The sequence below is a fragment of the Oncorhynchus kisutch genome, linkage group LG10 (genome assembly GCF_002021735.2).
Source record: "Oncorhynchus kisutch isolate 150728-3 linkage group LG10, Okis_V2, whole genome shotgun sequence".
Lineage (NCBI taxonomy): Eukaryota > Metazoa > Chordata > Actinopteri > Salmoniformes > Salmonidae > Oncorhynchus > Oncorhynchus kisutch.
Genome location: NC_034183.2, coordinates 27658459 through 27684375, shown reverse-complemented (window position 1 = coordinate 27684375; position 25917 = coordinate 27658459). Strand labels below are relative to the sequence as shown.

At 48.5% G+C, this 25917-nt stretch overlaps 1 protein-coding gene across 7 annotated transcripts in view; it reads right to left on the bottom strand.

Moving 5' to 3' along the window:
- Positions 1 to 802: 802 nt before the first annotated feature.
- The window catches only part of prrc2c (proline-rich coiled-coil 2C), a 47271-nt gene continuing 22156 nt past the window's right edge, over positions 803 to 25917 (bottom strand). The window contains exons 5-32 of one of the 7 annotated variants that reach the window (XM_020492701.2): positions 18499 to 18836; positions 18234 to 18313; positions 17977 to 18104; positions 17779 to 17866; positions 17454 to 17607; positions 16652 to 17330; positions 16327 to 16502; positions 15839 to 16136; positions 15443 to 15650; positions 12769 to 15303; positions 12098 to 12255; positions 11711 to 11865; positions 11166 to 11550; positions 10945 to 11030; positions 10618 to 10812; positions 10238 to 10489; positions 9218 to 9412; positions 6543 to 6717; positions 6158 to 6358; positions 5221 to 5327; positions 4919 to 5121; positions 4533 to 4776; positions 4267 to 4374; positions 3976 to 4176; positions 3701 to 3804; positions 3470 to 3596; positions 3055 to 3333; positions 803 to 2787 (exon numbers count right to left, since the gene is read on the bottom strand). In XM_020492701.2, coding sequence (XP_020348290.1) covers positions 2530 to 2787; positions 3055 to 3333; positions 3470 to 3596; positions 3701 to 3804; positions 3976 to 4176; positions 4267 to 4374; positions 4533 to 4776; positions 4919 to 5121; positions 5221 to 5327; positions 6158 to 6358; positions 6543 to 6717; positions 9218 to 9412; positions 10238 to 10489; positions 10618 to 10812; positions 10945 to 11030; positions 11166 to 11550; positions 11711 to 11865; positions 12098 to 12255; positions 12769 to 15303; positions 15443 to 15650; positions 15839 to 16136; positions 16327 to 16502; positions 16652 to 17330; positions 17454 to 17607; positions 17779 to 17866; positions 17977 to 18104; positions 18234 to 18313; positions 18499 to 18836 — 8117 coding nt within the window. In that variant the 3' untranslated portion in view covers positions 803 to 2529. The remainder of the gene's footprint in view (positions 2788 to 3054; positions 3334 to 3469; positions 3597 to 3700; positions 3805 to 3975; positions 4177 to 4266; positions 4375 to 4532; positions 4777 to 4918; positions 5122 to 5220; positions 5328 to 6157; positions 6359 to 6542; positions 6718 to 9217; positions 9413 to 10237; positions 10490 to 10617; positions 10813 to 10944; positions 11031 to 11165; positions 11551 to 11710; positions 11866 to 12097; positions 12256 to 12768; positions 15304 to 15442; positions 15651 to 15838; positions 16137 to 16326; positions 16503 to 16651; positions 17331 to 17453; positions 17608 to 17778; positions 17867 to 17976; positions 18105 to 18233; positions 18314 to 18498; positions 18837 to 25917) is intronic. The other 6 variants (XM_020492704.2, XM_031833427.1, XM_020492702.2 and 3 more) reach the window with 6 other exon arrangements.

Below are 25917 nucleotides of genomic sequence, written 5' to 3'. Positions count from 1 at the left end.
AACAGATTGTTATTTACAACGGCCTACCGGAGAAAAGTGGATTAATTTCCTTGTTCAGGGGCAGAATTACAGATTTTTACCTTGTCAACTCGGATTTGATCTTGCAACCTTTAGGTTACGGGCCCAACGCTCTAACCACTAGGCTACCTGCCGCTATGAGATAAGGCTGCCTCAACAGTCCACATTGTTTATGGTAAATCAAAGACACTGGTAACTATCCCAAGATATCTCATTGGTGTTGTTTCCAATGGTAGCAAATGAAGCATAGTGGGCAGAACAAGCAAGGAGGGCAGAGACGAGCACAAGCTAGTGAGATACTGTTAGCATGTATTTGCATATTTCCGCTAGGGAACGCCTTCTCTGTGAAGTGCGCACATGCAATACAAATTTCCCTTGCACTCCTAAACCATTTTTGGAGGGAAACTTTGGCAAAGGGTAAAGTCTACAAAACTTTGTGCAGTGTTCTTAATAAACTCTAGTTTTGGGAACCATTGATGAGAAAATGTGTTGATTGTCGGGAAGATTTATCAAGCTCCATTCTTCTCCCACTTCCCGCCACTGGACTTCCCCTCCTCACTATATTTTGTGGTGAGTGGAAGTTCTAAACAGATGCATCAGATTTATGCATCCTGAGAGACATCTGGCTCCCATCTGTGGGTAAATGTTGCATTTCCCCTTCTACGGTATTAATCTTGATATTCACATCTTGATACTGACATCTAGTGGTGCCATCTGCAACCACACGTTGGTTCTTTGGACTGAATTATGAGTTAAGACCGAAGAATAAACTACCAGTCACAGGTTCACTTTTTAACAGCATATTATTTTATTAGTTTCTTTAACCAAACCAAGAATGTAAATAAGACCGTACATATTTTAATACAGCGATGTACCCCCTGTACAAGTAAAACTAAACTAATTATCATCATGATCACACCCTCCACCACTCCCTCCTACACAATTCTCATTCCATGTTCTGGTTAGAGTGGGGTGGGGCAACTGGCTCCATAGCCCCCTACCCACTAGGGGAGCATACTACTGTACATTTCTGAAGGACCCTTCTCACCATGGTAAACCCGAGATGAGTGAGCGGTGTAGGCTTGAGTGAGACTGAGTGAGTTGGAGAGACAGAAGACAGGGGCGAGCTCTCCTCTCAACACGAACACCTGTCCTTCTGCCCGGAACACAGCAGAACCATAGACTACAGTTCAACTCTGGAGTCTTTTTTCCTCATGCTGTTCTCTTCCTCCCCCTCTCGGTCAGTCTTGTTTCCTCTTGGTGAGGGTTACACTGAATGATTTTCTGTTTCTACAGTTTTTAAAATTAAACCCCCACTCTCTAGCCCTCTCCTGCTGTGTGTCCTGGCTAAGGGCACCAGTACTCACTCTCTCTTTCTGTCAGTAGCAGCAGGGTAGGGTGCCCGACAGTAAAGTGTGTGTATGAGAGACACTGAGGATGGGTGTGTGAACGGTGGTAGAGGAGTGTATTATAGGTGTATTCTACTCTCCTTACTCTTGAGGGAGGCAGGGAGGGAAATGGAAGAGGGGAGTGTGTGAGACGTATCCCTAGACTGGATTCAGGGTTTACCGACAACCCATAATAACTCCCCTTCCACTCTGCTGCCATAGCAACGGGAATTTCCGAAGGCTCTGTGACATCTTTGCGCTGCTCAACCTTTGGCTAAAGATACAGAGAACCGGGCAATAGCCTGCCCATGTGTGCAACACGCAAAACACAAAAACACACACACACCCCCATACACCACCATGTCAGGCAAAGAAATGAGAGCAGAAAGCAGGAGGGAAGGCAGACTTATCAATAACTCAATCGATCAAGCAATCAACTGCTGCATCTTACATTTCCTCTCTAGGAAAACAAACAAAAAAACGGAATTACTTCATAGTTTCTCTTGAAGTAATATTGGTGAAACCTTTGAGCACTAAGGGGAAGGTGTGTGGTGATCATGCAGAGATTGTACACACTCACATAGCTCTGTTAGTAATGATGGGAGGAGGACAGACGGGTGAATAGAACGTGTCTGTGCTTCACTAAAAGACATCGCTTTAAATAAGATTGTTCAACTACAAAAACAAAAGATTGATACATTCTTTTGTTAACAAAAAGGAGAGCCCTGTCTTCATGTGATTCAACTGAGAAAAGGAAAGGAACCGAAATCATAGAGCTATAAAAATGGCAAAATCAGCAGCGAATCTCATATCTTTTCTTTTTTCGCTCCCTCTTTTTCTACCATCACGGTAGACATGTGAAGTACAGTTTACGCACTGTCTTCCGCCGAAAACACACAGACCCCCAATAGTGGAGGACAGGAGAGAAGGAGAGAGAGGTGGGAGGTTGGAGCACACACAGTAGCCCTCTCATTCAGACTTATACACCCCACCTCTCCTCCCTTTCTCTCCCTCCCCCTCTCCAACAACAGCACGGGTGATGTGTGAGAGCGAGTGATTGTGTGAATGAGTGGAGCAGCTGGATTATTTCTCCACCACTCCTTCTGTGGAGAATGTTGAGGCTCTACTTCCCCTCCTCTGGTTTGATGGCCTGGGGCTTGATAGGGCCGGTCCGGATGGGCTTGCCCACCGACAGAGAGGATTTGTCGGGCTCAGGGCGCTCCACGACTCCTACGGTCTGGTGGTTGGGGGGCAGGATGTCGAGGGGGGGTTTGCATCCCCCCTGGTCGAGACGAGTGGGTTTGGAGACTGACGGAGCCTTGAGCTGCTGCTCTGAGAAGAACTTATGAGTTGACTGGAGCACCTCGGCTCGCTGCTTCGCCTGAGGAACCGACAGGAGATCAACCAGTTAATACAGCTCTCAAATCAATCACGTCGTACTGCTGGATTAATTTAGGATACATCAGGATTTCACCACCAGGCACATTCAGGTTCAACCAGTCAACTAATCAGCAAGCAGGACTAGAGCAAAAATGTGTCACATTGGGGTTACTCAAGGGCCGCAGAAACACGCTTGTACAGAGATCACCACCCATGTAGAGCTCAAATACACCTGCACTACAGTACCCATAACCCTTCAGTACTATACCTTGAGGTCCTGCTCTGCCTGGTTGCCTCTGGGACCTGGTGGGCCTCGAGGTGCGAGGGGGGGAGGAGGCCCTCTGGGGGGGTGGGAGAGGTGCTGCTGGGGGAACTGCTGCTGCTGCGGTAGCGGCCGGGGGTGAGGCATCAGCCCTCCTCCCAGAGAGGGAGACATGGGTGGTGGGCCCATTGGCGAACGCTGCATCCCTCCACCAAATGAGTTAGCATGTTGGGTGTGGGGGGGAGGGCGCACCAGAGGAGAGACCATGTTGGGCTGAGACAGAATCTGAAAGGAGGGAGAGAAGGAGAAAGTGTTAATGTCAAGCACTTTTTCTTTGGATTTCATTCTAATAAAATGGGTCAGTGTTAGGCTCTGGTCTATCCCTCTCCAGTGTGTGTGTGTGTGTGTGTGTGTCTAATACCTGTGGGTTGAACTGTCCAGGGAAGTGCTGTGTGACCCTCATGGCAGCAGAGCTGGGCTGGAACTGTTTCTGGTACAGCATGCTGTTCATCTTACTGGACTGGCTGCTGGGAGATGTAGAGCTGGCCCTGACCAGACACAACAAAACATCAGCTCTTGGCACACTCATAAACAGGTAGAAGGTGTGCGTGTTACCTGTAAGGACTAGATGTAGGAGTAGTGTGTGTGTTACCTGTAAGGACTAGATGTAGGAGTAGTGCTCCTAGCGCTGTGAGGAGGAGTTCCAGGCTTCATGTCCATCCCACTGCCAAACAGCTTCAGGTCCATCTCACACATCTGGATAGAAACACACAGAGCAGACACATTACGTCATGTACTGCTAGCATCTCACCAACACAATGCTCACACACAGAACACAGGCAGCTACAATATAATAAGGCTTGAAGACATACAAACAAGCATCTCTCTCTCACATACGCAGAGCTTTTGATTGGTTCCCTGGTGTACCTTGCTGGAAGGAGGCTGCATCATGCTGTGTGTGGGTCCGGGCCCGAATGGACCCCTGTAGGGCTGTGAGATGGGGGGCTGGCGGCTGAGGCTGGGGGGCTGAGCCTGGGGAGGGGTGGGGGGCAGCGCCAGGAGGGGTTGGCCACCCCCAGAACCATAGTTAGGAAGACCTAGCTGGGAGCCCGGCAGAGAGACTTGCACCTAGAGAGGAGAGAGGTGAGTTAGTCCCAATGTCATGATTGTCTGTTTTGACAATCATCTGTTTGAAAGTGTGTAAATAAATGTGTATACCTGCTGCATGGCAGAGCTAGGAGACTGTGTGTTACTATAGTAACTGCTCTGTCCGTGTTGCTGCACCTGCCCCGAGTACAGGTTAGAATGCTGACTCATCCCCTGACGCTGGAGAGGGAACAGGGGGGGGGGGGGGTTGTTAAGACAATATTCCTTACAAAGCTCTTAAGCTCTTGTATAGTCACATAGAACTCGAGCATTTATCAGGATAACATGAGTTCTCCCACTCAACAGTTATAAGAACGTTGCTGCTACGTTGTGTGTACCTTTTCCCATACCTGCAGTAGGTGTGTGTCTATCAGCTGGGATCCTCCCATGCCAGAGGGCTGGTTGAGCTGTGGTTCAAACATGATCGGGATGTGTGTGTTGGAGGGCTGCTGGTAGGCCAGGCTGGACTGAGGCTTGCCCAGGTCAGGGCCCCCAACCCCAGGGTAGCTGTGGAGAGACGGCCCTGATAACATCATGGGGCTGGGCTGGGACAGGCTGCTCTGCATAAAGGCCTGCTGAGACCTACAGGACAGAGGAGTGAGTTGAAATAGTGTGTGATCAAATACACACACACCTCTTACCGGTCAGAGCGACTACACATCCCCCAAATAGCATTGTTGGATAAATACACAAACATCAACATATCCTGCTGAGTGTGTGTTACCTGTAAGGCTGCAGTGAGGAGCTGAAGAGGTCCTGTGGCTGGGAGACGGGAGGTCCGGTGCTGAGGCCTAGCTGGGCCTGGTGAGAGTGTGTGTGTTGGTGTGTGTGTTGGTGCTGGTGCTGGCCCTGCAGGGGAGCATAGATGGGGATTGGAATCTGCTGCACCGCTGCCTGCTGGAGGGGAGAAAATAAGGCCTTATAAGGCTTCACAAGGGAAGAATAAGGTTTTATAAGGGGAGAGTAAGGCTACATAAGGGCAGTTTAAGCTTTAAGACAAATTAAAGAGATCCTTGTAGTGTTTACCTGTGAGAGTCTAGGCTGGTAGCCCTGCTGCTGTGCCAGAGAGGGAGGTGCCAGGCGGGGGTTGCTGAACAGGTGACTGGTGTCCATGTAGAACGCTGGAATCTGGGCTGCAGAACCCACAGAGACAGAACGAGAGAGAGAGAGAGAGAGAGAGACAGAACGAGTGAGAGAGAGAGACAGAACGAGTGAGAGAGAGACAGAACAAGAGAGAGAGAGACAGAACAAGAGAGAGACAGAACGAGAGAGAGAGACAGAACGAGTGAGAGAGAGAGAACGAGAGAGAGAACGAGAAAGAGAACGAGAGAGAGAGCGAGAACGAGAGAGAGCGAGAACGAGAGAGAGCGAGAACGAGAGAGAGCGAGAGAACGAGAGAGAACGAGAGTGAGAACGAGAGAGAAAGAGAGAGAATGAGAGAAAGAGAGAGAACGAGAGAGAGAATAGAATCCGGGAGAGAAAGAGAAAAGGGATCAAAACTCCTAAATTCACCAGAGAACATTTGAACCACTAGCATTACCTTCAGTAATAGCAGAGCTGTCTCCATCTCAGATCACATAAGGATTGTGAATGCAGTGACCTTTCTCTGTTCCTGTGGGCTCAGCTCTCTCTCTGATAGACGCTAATAGCTGACTTCCCTATGGGGCCTACTGTACTGCACTGTAGTCAGTTCTATAGCTAGCATACCAACGGGAGGGTCACTCAGCAGTCACTGATACAACAAGAGAGGAGCACAACACTCAATGGCTGTCTCGTCATAAAAAGCTAATAAGCCTCCATACCCCCTCAACAGAACTGTTTTCATTCAGGTTTAGTAGTATCTGCTACACTAACTAACTAGGTACACACTTTTTCCTGGTGAGGTCACCTAGTTAGGTAAAAACCTCAGCCCTAGTCATTATCTCTAAGTGCATAAAAGCTTCAGATGTGTTGGAGGTCTCACCTGCTGCAGACTGGGAGACGTAGACCTGTGGAGTCTGTTGCTGCTGGGGCAGCAAGGGGGCCACACAGCCCAGCTGGGAGAAGCTGGTCCCGCTCATGGATCCAGTCTGCAGCTGCTGGGGTTTCACCTTGCAGATGTTGGGGGGGTCAGAGGCCGTGGTGGTCTTAGTGCTCAGAGAGGACGTGGTGTAGGTCCCAGCACCTGGGCAGGGGGGGGAAAGGAGATGTCACTACACCCGGTTGCTGTTGCAGTTTATGCGGGTGCCCACCAATCCATTTATTAGACGGAAAACTATTTTTGTTTAAAAAAGTATTAATGTAACAAATACTTGTGTAAAAGCATTGTATAAAAAGCATTAAATCAGACAGAAAAATAAACACAGTACCTGTCAGAGAGGTGCTTGGCGTAACGGAGGCCACTGGTATCTGAGGCATGGAGGCAGAGGAGAAGGAGGAGTAGGAGGAGGAGGTGCAGGAGGTGATGGGAGAAGAGGAGGTGACAGGAGAGCTCTTCTCTACCAGGCTGGGGGAGTTCTCCCACGCTTTACGAGCTGACTCCATCTAAACAGAGAGAAGGTCAAATGAATTCATTAGAAGACCTTCTGTCTGAGGTGTGGTTCAATGTTTCCTGTTTTCCATGACTGAAACGTAAGTCGATCTCAGATCAACGGGGAAACGTTTTGGCTCGAGTGCCACACATTTCTTTATGACCGATTTGGGCAGTTATTTAGAAATATATAGGTCCATTATAATTTCGACACACTTTCTATCTAGTTTAGACTTTCATAGTGTGGAGTGTTTTTTTTAACCAATTTACTCAAACCTCACATGTTATCCATATAAGGGAAATCCTCAAACCTCACATGTTATCCATATGAGGGAAATCCTCAAACCTCACATGTTATCCATATGAGGGAAATCCTCAAACCTCACATGTTATCCATATGAGGGAAATCCTCAAACCTCACATGTTATCCATATGAGGGAAATCCTCAAACCTCACATGTTATCCATATGAGGGAAATCCGTTGCAGTGACAGAACTTTAACCTCTGACATCTGAATGTGCACCACTGCACCGTAGGGAGATGATGGGGAGAAAGTGGTAGCCGTGTGCTCGTGGCTATCATTTGCGCGTCACTGCTCACTCTGTTTGATACTAATACACGTGGTAAATCAGAGACCAAGCATATAAACCCCCACCAGTGCCGATACCAGACCAAGCATATAAACCCCCACCAGTCCCGATACGAGACCAAGCATATTAACCCCCACCAGTCCCGATACGAGACCAAGCATATAAACCCCCACCAGTGCCGATACCAGACCAAGCATATAAACCCCCACCAGTCCCGATACGAGACCAAGCATATTAACCCCCACCAGTCCCGATACGAGACCAAGCATATTAACCCCCACTAGTCCCGATATGAGACCAAGCATATAAACCCCCACCAGTCCCAATACGAGACCAAGCATTTAAACCCCCACTAGTCCCGATATGAGACCAAGCATATAAACCCCCACCAGTCCCAATACGAGACCAAGCATTTAAACCCCCACTAGTCCCGATATGAGACCAAGCATTTAAACCCCCACTAGTCCCGATATGAGACCAAGCATTTAAACCCCCACTAGTCCCGATATGAGACCAAGCATATAAACCCCCACTAGTCCCAATACGAGACCAAGCATTTAAACCCCCACTAGTCCCGATATGAGACCAAGCATATAAACCCCCACTAGTCCCGATATGAGACCAAGCATATTAACCCCCACTAGTCCCGATATGAGACCAAGCATATAAACCCCCACCAGTCCCAATACGAGACCAAGCATTTAAACCCCCACTAGTCCCGATATGAGACCAAGCATATAAACCCCCACCAGTCCCAATACGAGACCAAGCATTTAAACCCCCACTAGTCCCGATATGAGACCAAGCATTTAAACCCCCACTAGTCCCGATATGAGACCAAGCATTTAAACCCCCACTAGTCCCGATATGAGACCAAGCATTTAAACCCCCACTAGTCCCAATACGAGACCAAGCATTTAAACCCCCACTAGTCCCGATATGAGACCAAGCATATAAACCCCCACCAGTCCCAATACGAGACCAAGCATTTAAACCCCCACTAGTCCCAATACGAGACCAAGCATATAAACCCCCACTAGTCCCAATACGAGACCAAGCATTTAAACCCCCACCAGTCCCGATATGAGACCAAGCATTTAAACCCCCACTAGTCCCGATATGAGACCAAGCATTTAAACCCCCACCAGTCCCGATATGAGACCAAGCATTTAAACCCCCACTAGTCCCGATATGAGACCAAGCATTTAAACCCCACCAGTCCCGATATGAGACCAAGCATTTAAACCCCCACTAGTCCCGATATGAGACCAAGCATTTAAACCCCCACTAGTCCCGATATGAGACCAAGCATATAAACCCCCACCAGTCCCGATATGAGACCAAGCATTTAAACCCCCACTAGTCCCGATATGAGACCAAGCATATAAACCCCCACCAGTCCCAATACGAGACCAAGCATATAAACCCCCACCAGTCCCGATATGAGACCAAGCATTTAAACCCCACTAGATCATGTAGAAGATATGGGAGGTTATGATTTAGATTATTTACATATGGTTGGACGTCTATGACCACGCTGTCATACATCACCGCAACGAGCCATCACATTGATGAGGACTGGGACATGAAGCCCCATGTACTGACAACTGAGAACATGGAGAAGCACAGAGACCCTAAAACAACATTAATAACATCGTTGCTGAGTTGGTGGGGGACAGCAGTAAGGTGAGTGCCGTCTGGTAGGTTGCCAGGACTGCAGCAGACTGAACTGCATTGCTCCATAGTAATCACACGCAGGAGCATGTCTGAATTACATCATTTTATGATATCCTTTAAACAATAACTTTTAAACCGCCCAAAAAATTTAACATTTTAACATTTGTCACATCCCTAGTAACTAAGCCTTGGACCCCTAGTGAGCGCAACATTATCCGTAGGCTAGTTATGGGTTTCGTAACATTACCTTCAGTGTGAGGTCAACGCTAGCAGGAGAGACAGTACTGAGGCTGGAGCTCTGCTGTAGCGCCTCTCTACGAGGGAGAGGCAGAGAGTGGGGCAGGGGCACGTTGGCTACCAGGCTCTCCTCCATCTTACTCCCTCCAGTAGGAACGCTGTCAGCCAGAGACGACGAAGGGGTGGTGTAGTCAGTCACTGACTCCTGACGTGGGGTGAGAAACAACATTTCGTCAATATAATCGCAATGAATGGAACACAGGTAACTGCCAAAATAATGGAAACACTTGATTATTTGAGGGATACACAGTATATTGAAAGCAGGTGCTTCCACACTGGTTAAGCAATCATCATCCGGGCAGGCCGTTATTTTGGCTACGGTAATTATGACCCCATAGGATGACAAAACCCCCATCCACAGGGCACGAGTGGTCACTGAATGGTTTGATAAACATGAAAACGAAGGAAACCATATGCCTCGGTCACCAGATCTCACAACCCAATTGAACACTTATGGGAGATTCTGCAGCAGTGCCTGAGACAGCATTTTCCACCACCATCAAAAACACCAAATTATGGACATTCTCGAGGAAGAATGGTGTCGCATCCCTCCTATAGAGTTCCAGACTCTTGTAGAATCTATGCCAAGGCATATTGAAGCTGTTCTGGCTCATGGTGGCCCAACACCCTATTAAGACACTTTATGTTGGCCGGGGCGGCAGGGTAGCCTAGTGGTTAGAGCGTTGGACTAGTAACCGAAAGGTTGCAAGTTCAAATCCCCGAGCTGACAAGGTACAAATCTGTCGTTCTGCCCCTGAACAGGCAGTTAACCCACTGGATCCTGTCCATCCCCAGATCCACTAGGCCGTCATTGAAAATAAGAATTTGTTCTTAACTGACTTGCCTAGTAAAGTCCTTTATTTTGGCAGTTACCTGTACATTCCTATTTAAAGCAGAGTTCTGAGGTGGAAAGACTGGTTGCCATATCGGGTATCGGCCATTTCAACCAACCAACCCCATCCCCCCTCACCTTGGAACTGCTGCCATACTCCGCAGAAGCTATGGTGATCATCACCTCGATGTCACCCCCCAGCTCAGGAACAGAGGTGTCGGTGTTGGTGGGGCTGGAGTCCACCGCTCTGCTGGCCCCTCCTCCTGGTACTATCCCCCCATCCAGACCCTCTCCCTCCGCCCCGTGGATGTCCTTAGCCTTGCGGTTACGGAGGGAGCGTTCTTTACCGATAGGGCCAGGCTTGTACTCCTTAGGCTCCATGTCAGGGAGCTGGGGAGGGAGAGGGGAGAGATACAGTTAGAGTTTATAAAAAACTATGAAGAACCATAACTTATCAATCTATTGATTTTCTGAGGATTTCAGTCAGTGTGTGTGTGCACACACATGTAGTACCCTACCTTCTGTGTTTTGATAGGTCCAGCACGGGGCTGTTTCTGTCTCTGTTCTTTAGGAGCAGGTAGTTTGTTGTCAGGTCCGGTCTCTAGCATGGCTGGTACACCATCACTGTCTGTACTGCCAGCTGAGGACGGGGCTCCAAACTGGATCCTGTCCATCCCCAGATCCACACTGCCTTCTGAGCCAGGTTTGACTCCCTACAACACACAATACTTTCTTTAGATCCACAATGAAACAGAACAGACCCAGAGCTGGTCAGTCTGTTGTACAAAAGGTTGTGAAACACTGTGCAAGATGGCTACCAGGCAAAGAAAGAGGGAGGTTTGTACCTCAGGAGTGACGGCCCCAGTGAAAGTGGTGAGAGGTTTGTTCCAGGCACTGACTGAAGGAGGCTGAGGAGGGCTGATAGGTCCAACTGAAACACACACAACATATAACACCAAGCCTATATATGAAACACTAGCCTACCTAGTCATAAGTTGGAACGTTTTCACTAATAAAATGCAATCTCTGGTGAAATATGACTGTGTCTTGAGGTTGTTTGACTCACGTTTCTTGACGTCGGGCAGGACGGTGGATCCGGCCACCTTGTTTTCCCAGAGTTCCGTACCCAGAGTGCTGTGGGGCTGCGTGGCCAGGGCCACAGCTGGCAGGGAGGTCTTAGAGCTGAAGTCCACGATGGTAGGGGTCAGGGCGGAGGGTAGGGGGGTTAAAGAGCCCTCCAGAGTCTGAGGAGAGGCAGCAGGCTGGGAAGGGGGAGGGAACTGGGGGGCAGAGAGATGTGGCTTGTTTTTTTTGGGGGGGGGTGGAGGCTGTGGCTGTGAGGCTTGCTGTTGTAGCGATGCTTGTTGCTGCTGCTGCTTTTTGGCGAATCTGGGAGGCAGCTTGCCTCCTCCTCCTCTCCCCTTCTCCCCTGATCCTTTCTTCCCATAGTGCTGTAAACAGACACACAATGCAGCATACAGGTTAGGGATGTCAGATGTTATGGTCCTCAGTTTGAATAGGAGTCTTGTGTCAATGTGTCCCTACTCAATAAAGGAGCAACTGCCTCCCAGTGGTGAAGTGCACACTCCCTCTCTCCCTCCTCCTTCTCACCTGTGTAGTCTGTTCTTCTTTCTTCCTCCTCTCCTCGTCCTGTAGTCGTTTCTGTTGTTTACGTGAGACCACCTCAGTGAAGCCGTCGTCTGCAGTGTTAGACTGGGTGTCCTCTAAGGTAGTCACCTCTGGATGGTCATCTATGATCACCACACCTACAGGACAGCACACAGGAAGGGACATCACATCAGTTCCACGGACATGGTTCAAGTTCTAGAACAATAGAATCTGAAGAATTCTGTATTGGGCCAATATGATATTACAGTACTCGTGGCATATTGGGAAAAAAAACATTTCAAGATGGACGCTAGATAGCCTCAATGGGTATGAGCAGGTGTGTGAGACAGGTGTGTATAGGAGACGTGTGTATGTGTGTGTCTCTCTCACTGGCATAGTTGTTGAGGTCAAACTGCAACAAAGCATTCTCCTTCTCCTTGGGTTTCTGTTTGGTCTGTTTGGCCTCGTCCTTCCTGCGTCCAGATGGATCTTTACCCCCGGGACGCACTGCTCCCCCACCTGGGGCTGAGTCTGGGTTAGGGGCAGCTCTGGAGGAGAGGAGAGAAATGTTAGACACACACAAGGCCACTGTACAAAGAAGCAGCAGCTTCATTAAAAAAGGGTGTCTAAAGACTACAGGATCATCAGTGGTCTACAGTCCAGGATGTAGTGATGTAACGGAGGACATTGCTTTCACATCAGTGCACGTGAAGGAGAGGAGACGTTGAAAGGAAACCACTTTAGACTACTGTGATGCCACCAGAAAGGGAGCGATGATGAGTACCCAGTGTATTTCTCCTCCAGAGGCCACAGTAGAGGGTAGCAGTCTGAAAATACACCCTGACTCGCTTCAACAATTAAAACAGGACACGAAAGGAGATGAAACATTTGTCCTTCAGGAAGATCATGTTTCCACACCTCTCACTCTCTCCCACACACACAAACGGCCTATGGGTTGTATAATATGATATTGTTCAATATGTTAACCGTGAGTAGATCTAACATGCAAACAGTCAAGGCATAAGACTTAAGGTCAAACCAAATCAGTGTGTATGACTCACCCTCTGCGTCCAGCCTTGGCACCTCCTCTCCTCTCTCCCTTCCCCCCTGTGTAGCCGCGGCCTGGTTTGGGTCCGCTGTTCCCCCTGCGGTTCTGCCTCTCCACCGGACGCTGACTGGAGAAACTCCTCCTGGCCCAGGCAGGCCCCGCTGCTTCGCGTTTGGGCGTCATCCCTCCCTCAGTGGGGGTCCTACTGGGGGGTGCTGAGCCTTGAGGGGGTAGCGGGGCTGGGGCCGAGGGCTGGGTAGCTGCGTTAGCAGCCTCCAGCGCTCCCCTCCTCTCCTCTCGTTCTCTCCGTTCGTTAAAGTCACTGCTCTCTGACGCCGTCTCCCACTCCTCGTTGGCCTGGTCAGAAGAGTTCTGGTTGGAAAAGTCAGGTGACTTGGTGCCCATGGCAGAGGTGGTGGGAGGGGTGGCATCAGGCAGGGCTGGGTCAGAGGTCAGGTGCAGGTCAACGGCTGTGGGTCCCCCCTCTACAGGCATGGTGACAGGGGTCCCTGAAGCTCTGGAGAGGGTAGGGGACAGGGAGACAGGGCCAGGCCCAGAGGCACGCACTAAGGCTGGGAGGGAGGCAGTGGAGGTGGGTCCAGGTCCTGTCTCTCCTCCAGCTAAGACAGCAGCCTCTCTTTCCTTCAGCCTCCGGAAGCGGGGGGGTTTGTCCTGTCTGGGGGGTCGGGCTGGGCGAGGACGACGGGGCCTCTCTCTGTCTCTGCTACTCTGGGGTCCCCCCTCCCCAAACTTCTTCACCTCGAAAGGACGGTCTCTGTCCCCTCGTACAGGCCGTCGGTCAGAGTGGGTGTCCCGATTGTCGTAGCGTGATGAGGGTTCTGTGTCCTCAGGGCGGAAGGTTTCCATGGGTTTAGAGGGCCACTGGGAGGACAACTCTCTGGTTCCTTGTCGTCTGAGAGGAGCTGACCTAGGACCTCCTCTCTCCCTGGCTCCCCCTCGCCTGCTGTACAGGCCCCCTCTCCCCCGCCGTGACGGCTCTCCTTTGGGCAGGAAGCCTGGCTTGGGCCTACCCTCCTCGTCTCCTCCCCTGAGCCCTCCTTTCTCTCCCAGGTGAGGGGGTCCAAAGCCAGGTTTGTGTGGTCCGGAGCGGGGCTCTCCTGGTAGTTCCCTGCGGAGCGGTCGGGGTGGTTTAGCGCTGGGCTCACGGTCTGAAGCCCCCGTGTCGCTAGCGGACTCCCGTCCTCCTTCACTCTCCGATTCGGTATTGGAGCCACGGCGCCTCCTGCGTTTGGGCATCACCTCGAAGTCAGAGCTCTCGCTGCGCGTCTCGCTCTCTTCACGGCAGCAGCGGAAGGCAATGCCGCCACCGGTGGTTGGGAGGTCTGAGCGCGAGCGTGGCTCCCGGTAAGGGTACTCCCCCCGACTACGACCCCGGCCACCTCTATTTCGACCACTGTAAGTCCCCCGGAAACTCCGTCCTCGCGAGTAGTACTCCCCTCTGCCTCTGGCTCGAAAACCATCAGCCGGCCAGTCTCTCTCTCTGTCCCGCTCCATCTCTCTTTCCCGATCCCTTTCTCTTTCTCGCTCCCTCTCCCTCTCCTCACGGCGGTAGGCCCTTGGAGGAAGGTTGGACTCCTTCCTACAGGATAGTTTAGGTTCGGGGTGTTTATCATTGGTCATTGGTTTGTCTGTCTTGTTGTCCTGGGAGGCTGGTGCCTGTGCTCCTGATAGGGCTTGTGTGTCTCTGGATCTCTGGGGGCCATTCACAGGCCCTTCCTCAGTCTCAGGGGCCTCCCTCTTCCCATCCCTCTCCCTCTCTCTTTCTCCCTGGGGCCTGTCCCTGGGGCCCCCAGACACAGCAGCAGGTGCGAATGCAGCTTTTGCTCCTCCTCGCTCCTCCTTCTTGGGTCTCTCCCCTCTTTCCCCTCTCTCTCTGTGTCGCTCTCTCTCCTCCCGCTGCTCTCTCTCTTCCTTCATGTCTCGGAGTACAGGTTTCTTAATGGGTCCAGACCTGCGTACAGGCCTCTCACCCCCTGGCCCTTCCCTCCGGCCGGCCACTGACCTCCCTCCCAAACGCAACTCAGCCTTCTGCTTGCTAGGGACTGACAAGGGCAGCTTCTCTGGCTTGTGGAGGCTGTCGGATGGAGGGGTGGGCCTGTTGTTGGCCACAGCAGCCTGGGAGAAAGGCTCTTTCCTAGGCTTCAGTTCGTCTGGGCCTGGCCTCTCCCCTGCATCCTGGAGCTCAAGTGTCTTTGTGCCCAGGGGGAGGCTGTCGAACCTAGGCTCGTCCAGTTTGAGTGAGTGGCTGGATCCCTGGGAGATGGTCCTCTGTAGCATGGCCTGTCCCAGAGCCTCAACTTCCTCTCCAGTGGGCAGGCCAGGCTCCTCTGGCTCAAAGGGGGACTCACCAGGCCCTCTCTCTGTCTGCAGGGATCCTGGAGCCTCCTCGGGGCCCGGGCCAAATGCTGACAGGGGTTCTGTGGGATTTCTGAATAAGTCAGTCTTGCTGCGGGGTTCAAGAGGACTGATATCCTGGCTGGGGTAAATAACTGGTAAACCCCGGTCCAGCTCCAAACCAGAGTCCAACCTGGGGAAAAGCGAGAGAGATGTTTTAATCAAAACTCTGCAAACAACAAAAGTGACTGCCTCTCATTCATATGCCATGTGGAGGTGAGGAAACCAGGTGTGTACTGAGATGTAGCCTGATTGGTGTGTTGTCCCCTAACCTGGTGTCCTTGTCCTCCCATCCTTTAGGGGGAGTGGCAGAGGTTAGGGGATCAGTTTGTGCGTACGGGTCAGACCCCCACACTGTACGTGGTTCAGAGGGGAGACTGTGGTCCCGTATGGGCCTGGTCAGGTGGTCAAAGGAGTCAGAACTGGAGCTGGACTTGTCCCCTGCTTCTCTACGAACTATCTGCTTAGGACCCATCCGCCCTGGAGACAAGATAGATAAGGGGACGGCCGGTCAAAATGATTACCTTTTACAGTTTATATACACTATACGCTATTATAAATATATGTCTACTTGCACCAAAACACACACAGGGAAACAACACCCACAGAAGACAAGCAAAACTAAACTCTGAAAACACACTCGTATCAGTATATCATTATCTCCGTACCAGGTCCAGGGTGCATGTTTGGCATGTCGAGTGGTGGTCTTCCAGACATTATGCGGGGGTCCATGTATGACTGCATCATGAGCCAGCGAGGGTCAAACCCCATGTTAGCCAGGTGCTGCTGATGGTGAGGGGGGCCGATGGGCTGGTACAGGGAGCGGTGCTGCTGCTGGGGGCCAGCTACACTTCCTCCTCCACCCGCACCTCCTCCTGATGGGGACACAGTCCCACCACCACCTCCTCCTCCTCCTCCACCACCCTGCTGCTGCTGCTGCTGCCACTGCTGCTGCTTCATCTGCTCCTGCAAGGAGAGAGAGGTAAGAGTTGGATTCAGGGCATTTCTCTTCAAAATAACATGGACAACATTAAAAGTTCAGGATTCCATAGTCCAGAGATGGAATTGAACTTCATTTGGTAACTTGACTTTTCCCAAGAGGAACTTTGGATGTGACATTGGGTATAAAAAAATCTGAGCAACACCAGTCCAATACCTGCTGCCTGAGGAAGCGTGGGGGCAGAGACTTCTGGAATTGTTTGGAGTATCCCGAGGTGAGAGAGGGGCGTATGGCAGCCCCTGCCTCTCCCTCCAGGTCTGGGGGGGCCACCTGGGTGTCCTCTCCAATGGGGGGGTCCATACGGGGCAGAGACAGGGGCACACGCCCCTCCACTAGAGAGAGAGAGACAGTAGTCAGTCACACTGTAAACCTTCATTGAAATAAATAGAAAGTGTTGCTTTGCTGGGAGTGAAACTGTGGGAGGTAAAGCAACTGGTTCATTTATGTTGGTGCAAACACAGGGCTCTGCCAGGGGGCTCACCTCTACTCTCGTCGGTGCTGAAGTACTCTCGGATAGGCATGGGAATCAGTCTCTCAGTCTGGCTCTCATCCACCAGGGGGCTTACCTCGCTCAGGGGGCCCACCTCACCTAGGGTGCCCTCTCCGAGCTGAGGCTCTGGGGGTATGGACTCTGGTCTTTGAACCGGGGGGCTTGGCTGGCGAGGCACAAACTGACTCTCCTCCGCACTAGGCTCTACTCTTTCCATCCTCTTGTTCTCGCACTCCATCCTCTCTCTTTCCATCCTCTCTCTGTCTTGGAGAGGGGCTGGTATGGTCAGGGGCTGTGGGAGAGGGTCAGCCTGAGAAGGTGCAGGGCTAGAGATGGGGGGAGGAACAGACAAAGGGGGTGTGTCTTCACACACAGCTCCCATCTCTTCATTGGTTGTCTCTCCGGCAGGGACGGACGTGGCCTCTGTTGCTGGGCGGAGTTTCTCGTTAAGGCGCTTGAGTTTCTCTGCGCAGGCGGCGAGTCTCTGCTCTTCCATCCTCTTCTCCTCCTCTTCTCTCCTCCGCCTGGCTCTTTCTACTGCTTCCGACAAGTCCTGCTTCTTGCGTTGCTGGCGCCAGGCCTCTGACTCCTCCTCGCCAGAGGGAGCTGCGGTGGGGGATTTGGCCACGCGAGGGGCTCTGCTGCCTACCAAGCGCACACCTGGCTGACCCTGGAGAGACGGAAAGAGACATGACATAAGTTCTCGAACATCCAAAAGGAACTTGTATAGTAAAGCTCTTGATGGCGCATCAGTCCAGGACTCCCTCATCAAGCCAAAGATACTCAGCCTCACCTGGTAGTCCTGTGGTGGGCCGGTCTTGTACTGCCCTATACTGCCTGGGGAGGGCGCCCTGGGGTCCCTTCCATCTACCCATGAGCCTTTGCTGCCCTCCTGGCCATCTAAGGGGCGCAGCGGCCTCATCCGCTCCACTTTACCGATCCACTCCCTGAGAGAGCGAGCATGATGGTTAGTCGTTTGTTAGCGCTACATGGTAATGCCTAGGCTTGAGCTCAGCGGGCTAACAGTCTCGAGGAGTACAGATAACCCAGAACAAACACAGTCTGTCACTTCCAGATAGTGAGGCAGAAAACGAAGCACCTTCGTCAGTGAGACTCACCAGTTTTCTCCTTTCTCCTTGGCGGCTTGGTTCTCCTCATCGTCACTGAAGTTGAGTTTCTCTGTGTAGTCGACCTCCATCTGAGCTCCTGGATAACAGACCGGGAGAGATGAGGGTTACCATTACATGTCGTTTAAATTAAATTCTATTAAAACGTCATGTAAAAAATGGTTTTGTATAAATACAGATGAGTATTACCAGCCCAGCCCTCGTCAGCTTCAGTGTCCAGGTTGTCAAGCTCTTTGAGCTCTGTGGCGCTGATGATGGAGGGTCTGTCTGGATCCTTGAGCCAGGCCTGGGGGGGCCCCTGCTGGGGACGGACCCTCCTGGGGACACAACACACACAGGAGCGTCAGTCCACCGGGGACTGGATGAAGAGAGGTCTATGAACTCAAAGTGATGTGGTAATAATGATGAGTTTGTAGGGATGTAGCAGTGTGTGTGTGTGTACTCACCTGGCTCCATCCTGTGGAACAGGGTATCTTATGTTACCTGGCACTGGAGCAAAGGGCATTCTGGGGTACGCGTGGAACATCTAGAACAGGAATACAAGGCCATTACCAGGAGAATCCTACTCTGCAAAGTCATAGAAATTTCGGGCAAACTAGCAACTACTGTCAAGACAACATCCCATATCAGGTAAGTAATTCCATGTTTCTTTATACCCCAAGTAAAATCAATAACCCTAGAAATCAATACAGCATTCGTTCCATCACTTACATAAGGTGGCATCATGCCCCTGAACTGGGGGTGGAACTGGGGAGGCACCCCGGCAGAGGCCTGCTGGCCCCCGTTGAGTTTAGGCTGGGCAGGCACAGAGGAGGAGGATTGTAGCTGGGGCTGGGAGGAGAGGGATGCAGGCTGGACAGACAGGGGCAGCCTCTCCCTGACTTCTCCCTTTTCATTAGGGGGCACCCTGCCCCCCTCCTCCGCCTCCCCAGGGGGTGAGGGGGTGCTGAAAGCCGACCCTCCCTCCTCTGGCCCACGGCTGTCCATCTCAGAAGGGCTGGCTCCTGTGGTCAGATTCCTGCCCCCGCCCTCTCGCCAACTACCAACATCTAGGAGAGGAGAGCACGTGGAAAATTTACTTTTTGTTCCACCAGCCACTTCGATTTTTTTACCAGGTAAAATAGTCAATATTTCTCGCCATAATTACACACAACAAAAAACAAACCCACAAAATCGACGGATGAAGACGCTATGTAATATTGATTTTTTTGTTTATGCTTTAGAATGTTCCTAAAACAGGAAATGTATTACTAGTAAGAAGTAATGTGATATATAGCTCAATTCAATAACATGTTTGTGACCCAAGTCTTTTAACCCATAACAGTCTAAGCCGGGGTAGAGTTTTAGCCAGGTCTAAGCCGGGGTAGAGCTAAATATAATTGTTTTAAGAAGGTTATACCAAGGCTCATTTGCCCATTTGATTTTGAATTTTAAGACCCCTTGAAGTATAAAAAAAATAAATGCTTTGCAAAAAAACAACAACAAAAACAGATTCACTGCAACGGAACAACAGATAGTGTCCCCCCCCCCAAAAAAAAATCTGAAGTGTCTGTCCTATATCTGAGACCGTGTCTAGACTTGACAGTTTATGCAGCTTTAGTATTTTGATCAGAGTTCTGATCATGGAATTTCAAACACGTCATGCATCTATCTACACCTACTTCTAAATGCGTCTAGTGTGTCCGGAATCCCTATTCCCACGCTATACTCAAATGCCAGTAGGTATTCTACAAATGGTGGAATAGGCTAAATATGATAACACAACTGATGGCAGTAGCTAACTAGCCAGCTAATCTCCGTAGCTAGCAAGCAACGCTAAAGGGATTGCTAACAGGTTAGCATAACTCTAGCCAAACCCCAATTATTATTTTGTAAATTAGCTAGCTGGCTAGCATTTATGAGGAGGCCAGCAAACACGTTCCTCACACACTAGGAACGCATTTCCTCCAACGTTATAATTGAAAAAAGTGCCTCTCGGTCCCAAAACACAAGTTTTCTGGAGACTGGTGGAAGGAGTGCTGATGACGTAGCCCAATTGATCCAGACTGAGGAGAAATCTGCACAATGCATCCCTGAACACCTTCTGAAGTTGTCAGCCAGATCTGAACACAATAAGACAGCAAAGCGACTTTTGTGTGTATTGACTCGTCTTTTCAATTTGATCTTTGTATTTTTGATAGCAGAAGTCGCATGTACATGTCAAGTGTAGACACAACCTGAGAGGTATAAGCAAGAGCAGGAAACGTTTGATGAAACACTTCAACTATGACAGACAAAATGAGAAAATAAATCCAGAAAATCACATTGTAGGATTTTTAATGAATTTATTTGCAAATTATGGTGGAAGATAAACTTTTGTTATTGACCAAATGCTTATCTCAATACTTTGTTATATACCCTTTGTTGGCAATGACAGAGGTCAAATGTTTTCTGTAAGTCTTCACAAGGTTTTCACACACTTGCTGGTATTTTGGCCCATTCCTCCATGCAGATCTCCTCTAGACCAGTGATGTTTTGGGGCTGTTGCTGGGCAACACGGACTTTCAACTCCCTCCAAAGATTTTCTATGGTGTTGAGATCTGGAAACTGGCTAGGCCACTCCAGGACCTTGAAATGCTTCTTACGAAGCCACTCCTTCGTTGCCCGGGCAGTGTGTTTGGGATCATTGTCATGCTGAAAGACCCAGCCACGTTTCATATTCAATGCCCTTGCTGATGGTAGGCTTTGTCACTTTGGTCCCAGCTCTCTGCAGGTCATTCACTAGGTCCCCCCGTGTGGTTCTGGGACCTAGCCAGTCCCCCCCGTGTGGTTCTATCTATATATATATATATATATATATATAGACTCTGTGTGTGTGTGTGTATGTATGTGTGTATGTGTGTATGTATGTGTGTATGTGTGTATGTATGTATGTATGTATGTATATATATATATATATATATATATATATATATATATATATATATATATATATATATATATATATATACACACACACACACATATATATACACACACACACAGTCTATCTATATATATATTTAAATTTAAATTTGGCCTTACTGCTATTAGCCCATTCAAATGCATTGAATAACAGATTCACAACATGGAACAAAAAGATAGTCCCCCCCAAAAAAATCTAAAAGAAGTCTGTTCTGAAGTGTCTGTCCTATATCGGAGAGATAAGAAATATCAGGAAAAACATGCATATATATATATATATAGATATATAGATATATATATATAGATATAGATAGATAGATAGACTGTGTGTGTGTATATATATATATATATATATATATACATATATATATATACACACACACACACACAGTGGGGCAAAAACGTATTTAGTCAGCCACCAATTGTGCAAGTTCTCCCACTTAAAAATATGAGAGAGGCCTGTAATTTTCATCATAGGGACACTTTGCTATGAAAACGTAATAAATAAATAAATAAATAACTGTAAAAAAAAAAAACTTTAAAAAAAAACGGCCCTAATTAAATCGGCCATTCCGATTAATCGGTCGACCTCTAATTGGTAGTGCCTTTCCTCAGCCACAGTGTGTTATATGTGCAGAATTATGAAGACTTTCGAGTAGTAAGACATGTATAACAGATACCATTAGTAAGACAAGGCTAGAAGCATCTTATATGGTGAGCTACCGAGTGGCTAGGACAGGCAAGCCCCAAACTGTTGTGGAGGACTTAATTCTTCCTGCTGCCGTGGATATGGCTGGGACAGTGCTGGGGGGAAAGGCCCAAAAAAACTATACAGACAACTCCTTCATCAAACAACACTGTTTCACGACACAGTGACATGGCAGGAGCTGTTTTGAAACAATAACTGCTTCACATACAAGTCAGTGAATTCTATGCGTTACAGCTAGATGAGTTAGACGTGGCGGGCCTGGCACAGCTCCTGGTATACAGTGGGGCAAAAAAGTATTTAGTCAGCCACCAATTGCGCAAGTTCTCCCACTTAAAAAGATGAGGCCTGTAATTTTCATCATAGGTACACTTCGACTATGACAGACAAAATGAGAAGAAAATCACATTGTAGGATTTTTTTATGAATTTATTTGCAAATTATGGTGGAAAATAAGTATTTGGTCACCTACAAACAAGCAAGATTTCTGGCTCTCACAGACCTGTAACTTCTTCTTTAAGAGGCTCTTCTGTCCTCCACTCGTTACCTGTATTAATGGCACCTGTTTGAACTTGTTATCAGTATAAAAGACACCTGTCCACAACCTCAAACAGTCACACTCCAAACTCCACTATGGCCAAGACCAAAGAGCTGTCAAAGGACACCAGAAACAAAATTGTAGACCTGCACCAGGCTGGGAAGACTGAATCTGCAATAGGTAAGCAGCTTGGTTTGAAGAAATCAACTGTGGGAGAAATTATTAGGAAATGGAAGACATACAAGACCACTGATAATCTCCCTCGATCTGGGGCTCCACGCAAGATCTCACCCCGTGGGGTCAAAATGATCACAAGAACGGTGAGCAAAAATCCCAGAACCACACAGGGGGACCTAGTGAATGACCTGCAGAGAGCTGGGACCAAAGTGACAAAGCCTACCATCAGCAAGGGCATTGAATATGAAACGTGGCTGGGTCTTTCAGCATGACAATGATCCCAAACACACTGCCCGGGCAACGAAGGAGTGGCTTCGTAAGAAGCATTTCAAGGTCCTGGAGTGGCCTAGCCAGTTTCCAGATCTCAACACCATAGAAAATCTTTGGAGGGAGTTGAAAGTCCGTGTTGCCCAGCAACAGCCCCAAAACATCACTGGTCTAGAGGAGATCTGCATGGAGGAATGGGCCAAAATACCAGCAAGTGTGTGAAAACCTTGTGAAGACTTACAGAAAACATTTGACCTCTGTCATTGCCAACAAAGGGTATATAACAAAGTATTGAGATAAGCATTTGGTCAATAACAAAAGTTTATCTTCCACCATAATTTGCAAATAAATTCATAAAAAATCCTACAATGTGATTTTCTGGATTTTTTTTCTCATTTTGTCTGTCATAGTTGAAGTGTACCTATGTTGAAAATTACAGGCCTCTCTCATCTTTTTAAGTGGGAGAAGTTGCACAATTGGTGGCTGACTAAATACTTTTTTGCCCCACTTGTATGTCTGTTACGTTTATGGGGGGTCAATTAAGGAAGACATCTTCTCTGCAAACCACTGGAAATCAGGTCAACAGGAGAGGATATTATTTAAGTACTCAACAGCTTTGTGACATCAAATGGACTGGTCAAGATGTGTTGGTATCTGTAGTGATGGTGCAAAAGCCATGAGAGTGAGACATAGTGGAGGGGTAACGCGCTTCCAAGCAGTTTCTCCCGTCTCTACTTGGGAGCACTGCAGCATCCACTGACAGGCTCTTGCTACCAAGGGAATGCCTGACAGCTTGAAAGACATTTTGGATACTACAGTGAAAATGGTTAACTTTGTTAAAACAAGGCCCCTGAACTCTTGTATATTTTCTTCATTATGCAATGACATGGGCAGCGACCATGTAGCACTTTTACAACATACAAAAGTGCGCTGGTTTTCAACTGGATTCATTATCCCTTTCATGCCCTGCCTCCAGTCCATTTACCGATATCTGAACAAGAAAGCCTCATCGAAATTGCAACAAGCGGTTCTGGGAAAATGGAATATAATCAGAAGCCACTGCCAGATTTCTGGATTGGGCTGCGCTCAGAATATCCTGCCTTGGCAAAACGCAGTGTTCAGACACTGACGCCCTTTGCAACCAAATTCCTGTGTGAGAGTGGATTCTCGGCCCTCACTAGCATGAAAACTAAATAGGCACAGACTGTGTGGAAAATGATTTAAGACAGACTCTCTCCAATACAACCCAACATTGCAGAGTTATGGGCATCCTATCAAGCACACCATTCTCATTACCCTGTGTAGAGTTACACAGTTTTCGATGAACAAATCAAGTTTTATATGCAAGATGAATAAATAAAGAGCAACATTGACTATTATTTGTGCCCTGGTCCTATAAGAGCTCTTTGTCACTTCCCACGAGCCGGGTATGACAAAAACTCACACTCGTTCTTATGTTTAATAAATGTATCGAATGGTGTGTGTGTGTGGCATACTTACGATGGCAAAAAAACTACATTTGAGAGTGCGCTGACCCTGGTACTAGAGGGGGTACGCAGCTGGAGGTTGAATGTTTGAAGGGGTACGGGGACTATAATAAGTTCGGGAACCACTGCTCTAAGGGGTTAACCCATGTATGTTAAAATAAACAATTCAGATACAATAGTAACAACAGTAAAAACAGAAACAGTTCTACAACTAAACATCAAGAGTGATATGGCTTATTATAATTATAATTATTTCTTTGGGCTCTACACTGACATAAAAAAAAAAAAGGAGTACATGTGCTCCTAAGTTGAAATTTAGGAGAACACTAAAAGTATGTGTTTTAATGATAAAAAATAACTAACTAAAAGTTCACGAATTAAAGGTTTTTGGAGTGTTCCATGCTCAACAGGACAAAGACCCTAAGCACACAGCCAAGACAAAGCAGGAGTGGCTTCGGGACAAGTCTCAATGTCCTTGAGTGGCCCAGCCAGAGCCCAGAGTTGAACCAGATGAACATCTCTGGGAAGACCTGAAAATAGCTGTGCAACTTCCTGTTTCCATCACAGCTGCCACGACTTTTCTGGCATAAAAACTGAGGATGGAAACATGGTTTGAGTGAGGGAAATGCTGTACATTAAGAGGACTACAGTGCATTTCAAAGGTATTCAGACTTCCCCACATTTTGTTACGTTACAGCCTTATTCTAAAATGGATTCAATAAATGTTTTTCCTCAACCTACACACACACACACACACACACACACACACACACACAATACTGCATAATGTTAAAGCGAAAACAGGATTTTAGAAATGTTTTCAAATTAAAAACAGAAATACCTCAAATAAATATTCAGACCCTTCCCTAACATACTCGGATTTGAGCTCAGGCGCATCCTGTTTCCATTGATCATCTTTGAGATGTTTCTACAACTTGGAGTCCACCTGTGGTAAATTCAATTGATTGGACATGATTTGGAAAGGCACACACCTGTCTATGTCAGAGCAAAAACCAAGCCATGAGTTCGAAGGAATTGTCCATAGAGGCACAGATCTGGGGAAGGTTACCAAAAAAAATCTGCAGCATTGAAGGTCATCAATAACATAGTTGCTCCAGGGTTCCTCTGTGGAGATGGGAGAATCTTCCAGAAGGACAACCATCTCACTACACCAATCAAGCCTTTATGGTAGAGTGGCCAGACGGAAGCCACTCCTCAGAAAAAGGCACGACAGCCCACCTGAAGTTTGCCAAAGGCACCTAAAGGACTCTCAGATGAAGAGAAACAAGATTCTCTGGTCTGATGAAACCAAGATTTAACTCTTTGGCCTGAATGCCAAGCATCACGCCTGGAGTAAACCTGGTACCATCCCTATGGTGAAGCATAGTGGCTGCAACATCATGCTGTGGGGATGCTTTTCAGAGACATTGACTAGAAGACTAGTCAGGATTGAGGGAAAGATTAACGGAGCAAAGTACAGCGAAATCCTTGATGAAAAGCGCTCTGGAGCAGGTGAGGAGCTCAGACCGGGGCAAAGGTTCTCCTTCCAACTGGACAACCACCCCAAGCACACAGCCAAGACAACACAGGAGTGGCTTTGAGACAAGTCTCGGGAATGTCCTTGAGTGGCCCAGCCAGAGCCCGGACTTGAACCCCCTGGAGAGACCTGAAAATAGCTGTGCAGCAACGCTTCCCATCCAACCAGACAGAGCTTGAGAGGATCTGCAGAGAAGAATGGGAGAAACTGCCCAAATACAGGTGCACCAAGCTTGTAGCGTCATACCCAAGAAGACTCGAGGCTGGAATCGGTGCCAAAACTGTTTCAACAAAGTACTGAGTAAAAGGGTCTGAATACTTATGTAAATGTGATCCGTTTTTATTTATTTTTATAATTTTGTCATAATGTCTAAAAACATGTTTTTGCTTTGTCATGGGTATTGTGTATAGACTGCTGAGGGGGAAAAAAACAATTAAATCAATTTTAGAATAAGGCTGTAACATAACAAAATGTG